Below are 4,487 nucleotides of genomic sequence, written 5' to 3'. Positions count from 1 at the left end.
TATATGGCACCCTCTTGTCCTTTTAAGTAGATTGAGTTTTCCAGATTTCCCATCCCACACCCATGGCGTCCCTCTATGCTATTTGTTCTCTTTATTCTTATGACTAGAAAATAAACTTTTTAGAAAGGAAAAGGGTGTCATCAAAGTAGTTTGTTTCACCAAATATACAAAAAAAATTAAGACTTATTCAGAATGCATACTCTGTAGAGTTTCATAATAGGAAGGCATAATAACGATATATTATACTCACAGAGCTGTACTCAAACTCCTCTATCCTGTTGGATGAGTAAGGAATAAGGAAACTGAGGTCCGAAGTCACAAAGACAATAATTGCTAGAACTGGGACTTGACAAATTCTCATGAATCCTATAAATGACTTCATTTTACCATATTTTTGAAAATAGTTGGAGCTGGGTAGGGGGAAGGAGGAGGAGGTACAGGATATACAAAAGCACATAAACCTACTTTACTGAAGGTTATTTAAATATTATTGTTAGAAGAGGTAGAATTAAATAGAAAATGACTGACATATTTTGAGGGAGGGAGAGATGGAAAAAAAGATATTATCAATCAGATCCGAAAATATTGATAAATCAATCTGGGTAGTCATCCATCTAAAAGTCTGTTTATATTAACCTACTTTGTAAATATTATTAGCTGTCATTACTTTTTGTAAAAATTATCATAGTAATTAAAATCATGCAAAGCCCACACATTTTATTAGCCACCACTTTATGCCTTATTCAGGTTCATCTTCCCATGGAATCTAATAAACCAATTATGTTTTGTTCTTGTCATATGACTTCTTTCATTTCTTTCTCTTTTTTAAACATGAAGAGAAATGGAACACACAGGCTGTTTGGGGATAATGTGAAAAGGGTACACATCTCATGGCCATATATGAAAGAATTCAGTCTGCAATTTTACTAGATTAATATTTATGAAATATGCATATGAACCTTCTCTCTCTTCTCTTTTTCTAGAACAAATTCCAAGGAATGGTCTTTGATTTTGTAACCAGACAAGTCTTTGATATCAGCATTATGATCCTCATCTGCCTGAACATGGTCACCATGATGGTTGAAACTGATGACCAGAGCAAATATATGACTCTAGTTTTGTCCCGGATCAACCTTGTGTTCATTGTCCTGTTCACTGGAGAGTTTGTGCTAAAGCTTATCTCCCTCAGATACTACTACTTCACCATAGGCTGGAACATCTTTGATTTTGTGGTGGTAATTCTCTCCATCGTAGGTAAGAATGCTTTAATTACAGAGAGGTGCACTTGTAGAAAAGTCTCCCAAGGCCTGACAGCTATGTAACATGGAAATCAGATATGAGAATTATAATGTGTGTAGATCTAAAGTTTAACATTCTTGTTCATTTTCCTCTAACCGAAGAATGTTGGTATTCAAAAATAGGAAATAATATATACAGAGAGATCAGAAATAATCTTTGTTTGTAATTAGCACATTTCATATGTGAGGATAACTATTCATAGCTGGGTATGTATAATTTTAAATTGCCATACCCTGAGATTTATTGAATTTTGCAAAAATTCGTATTGGCTTATGACATTATAGAATAACTATATAAAACTCTATAACCTTTAATTGCTAAATTAGGGAGTAGATCCAAATATTTAGCAAAGGTTTACACTCATAACAAATTTGTTGTTTTCATAGATCTTGCAAAGATAAAGCATTCATGTAAGCCTAAGATATTCACTGCTTATCTGTTTTCTGTATTTTTCCGAAGGCATGTTTCTGGCTGAGCTGATAGAAAAATACTTTGTGTCCCCTACCTTGTTCCGCGTGATCCGTCTTGCCAGGATCGGCCGAATCCTACGTCTGATCAAAGGGGCAAAAGGGATCCGCACACTGCTCTTTGCCCTGATGATGTCCCTTCCCGCCTTGTTTAACATCGGCCTCCTGCTCTTCCTGGTCATGTTCATCTACGCCATCTTTGGAATGTCCAACTTTGCCTATGTTAAAAAGGAAGCTGGAATTGATGACATGTTCAACTTTGAAACTTTTGGCAACAGCATGATCTGCCTGTTCCAGATAACCACGTCTGCTGGCTGGGATGGATTGCTGGCACCTATTCTCAACAGTGCACCACCCGACTGTGACCCTGACACAATTCACCCTGGAAGCTCAGTTAAAGGAGACTGTGGGAACCCATCTGTTGGGATTTTCTTTTTTGTCAGTTACATCATCATATCATTTCTGGTTGTGGTGAACATGTACATCGCTGTCATCCTGGAGAACTTCAGTGTTGCTACTGAAGAAAGTGCAGAGCCCCTGAGTGAGGATGACTTTGAGATGTTCTACGAGGTTTGGGAGAAGTTTGATCCCGATGCCACTCAGTTTATAGAGTTCTCCAAGCTCTCTGATTTTGCAGCTGCCCTGGACCCTCCTCTTCTCATAGCAAAACCAAACAAAGTCCAGCTCATTGCCATGGATCTACCCATGGTCAGTGGAGACCGGATCCACTGCCTTGACATTTTATTTGCCTTTACAAAGCGTGTTTTGGGTGAGAGTGGAGAGATGGATGCCCTTCGAATACAGATGGAAGAGCGATTCATGGCATCGAACCCCTCCAAAGTCTCCTATGAGCCCATCACAACCACTTTGAAACGCAAACAAGAGGAGGTGTCTGCTGCTATCATTCAGCGTAATTTCAGATGTTATCTTTTAAGGCAAAGGTTAAAAAATGTGTCAAGTAAATACAGTAAAGAGGCAATCAAAGGGAGGGTTGACTTACCTATAAAAGAAGACATGATTATTGACAAATTAAATGGGAACTCCACCCCAGAAAAAACAGATGGAAGTTCCTCTACCACATCACCTCCTTCCTACGATAGTGTAACAAAGCCAGACAAAGAAAAGTTTGAGAAAGACAAACCAGAAAAAGAAAGCAAAGGGATAGAGGTCAGGGAAAATCAAAAGTAAAAAGAAACAAAGAATTATCTTTGTGATCAATTGTTTACAGCCTACGAAGGTAAAGTCTATGTGTCAACTGACTCCCAGAGAAGGTCTATGCCAAACTGACTGTTTAAACAAATACTCATGGTCAGTGCCTATAACAAGACAGTGACCTCTCTGTCTCTACAACTCTGTGAGTCAGGGTATCAACACTGACAAAGGTTGCTGTTTTCATTACCAGCTGACACTGCTGAGGAGAAACTCAACGACTACCTAGACTGTAGGGATAGCTGTGCAAAGTGATCAATGTAACTACACCAAACACCCTTAGTACAGTACTTGCAACCCACTCTATTTTTAACTTCTGTATCTGCCATATTTTTACAAAATTTGTTCTAGTGGATTTCCCTGGTCTTTATTTCATAGTTTATTCATAATACTACGCCACTATTTTTGTAAACGAGGTTTAAGTTGAGAAAAAAAGTTTATAAGAATCCTGCGTTCCTATTCCAAAAGTTTCTCAAATAATCAAACAAAAACGTTTTATCCAAGAGGTAAAATTCTTGCTCAAAACCAGAAACAAAATTCTAATGTCGACAATTTCAGGTACTTCCATTTTCTAGATGACTTTAATTTTGAAAGTGTTTTAGTCTGTTATGTTTGTTTATATCTGAACAGTTATGTGCCTGTAAAGTCTCCTCTAATTTTTAAAAGATTATTTTTATGCAAAGTATTCTGTTTCAGCAAGTGCAAATTTTATTCCAAGTTCCAGAGTTCTATATTTAATTTTGGTTAAATGCTTTCCAAAAAAAAAAAGTAATCTAATAAATCTGTTCTAGAAAAGTATATCTAAAGTATCGCTTTAGAATAGTTGTTCCACTTTCTGCTGCAGTATTGCTTTGCCATCTTCTGCTCTTAGCAAAGCTGATATTTTATGTCAATTAAACACCCTCGTTATGTAAATAGTTATTTTATCCTGTGGTGCATGTTTGGGCAAATATATATATATATATGTATATATATATAAGTATATATACAGCCTGATAAACAACTTCTATTAAATCAAATATGTACCACAGTGTATGCGTCTTTTGCGAGCTTCCAACAGGGATGTATCCTGTACCATTCATTAAACATGAATAGTTTGAACACTATCACTAATGCATGTTACTATTGCCTATGCTGCTCTGTTTTACTCGATCCATTCTTCATAAGTCTTGGTTAGGAGTCACATGTTGGTGGTAGAGTGAATTCAACCAGCTCTCTGTCTAGTATGTCAAGCAGAATAGCTTGCAGTTATTTAAAAGTACTTTTACTTTTGCATTTTTAATTTGACTTGAGTGTCATATGGTGTCTCTCTAGATTTCAAGGAAATACACTGCATATAGCCTATTGTCAAAACCTATACTTCATATTTTGCTAAAAATACGTCCAAAACTTGTTTAAATATAAATAATGTAAAAATATAATCAATTTTATTTGTCGCATTTTGTACATAAGAAAATTATTTTCAGGTTGATGACACGGCAATTTATTTTACTTTATGCTTTTGCTTTTTAT

The 4,487-nt window shown here is 36.1% G+C and overlaps 1 protein-coding gene across 6 annotated transcripts in view; it reads left to right on the top strand.

Moving 5' to 3' along the window:
• SCN3A (sodium voltage-gated channel alpha subunit 3) overlaps positions 1-2,954 on the top strand; it is a 78,663-nt gene extending 75,709 nt beyond the window's left edge. For all 6 annotated transcript variants that reach the window (XM_006921141.1, XM_006921137.1, XM_006921138.1 and 3 more), the window contains exons 25-26: positions 984-1,254; positions 1,759-2,954. In XM_006921141.1, the coding sequence (XP_006921203.1) occupies positions 984-1,254; positions 1,759-2,954 (1,467 nt within the window). The remainder of the gene's footprint in view (positions 1-983; positions 1,255-1,758) is intronic.
• Positions 2,955-4,487: the final 1,533 nt, after the last annotated feature.

The sequence above is a fragment of the Pteropus alecto genome, unplaced genomic scaffold (assembly GCF_000325575.1).
Source record: "Pteropus alecto unplaced genomic scaffold, ASM32557v1 scaffold3, whole genome shotgun sequence".
In the NCBI taxonomy this organism is placed as follows: Eukaryota; Metazoa; Chordata; class Mammalia; order Chiroptera; family Pteropodidae; genus Pteropus; species Pteropus alecto.
The sequence above is the reverse complement of the archived record's forward strand: the minus strand, read 5'-3'. Positions and strand labels throughout refer to the sequence as shown.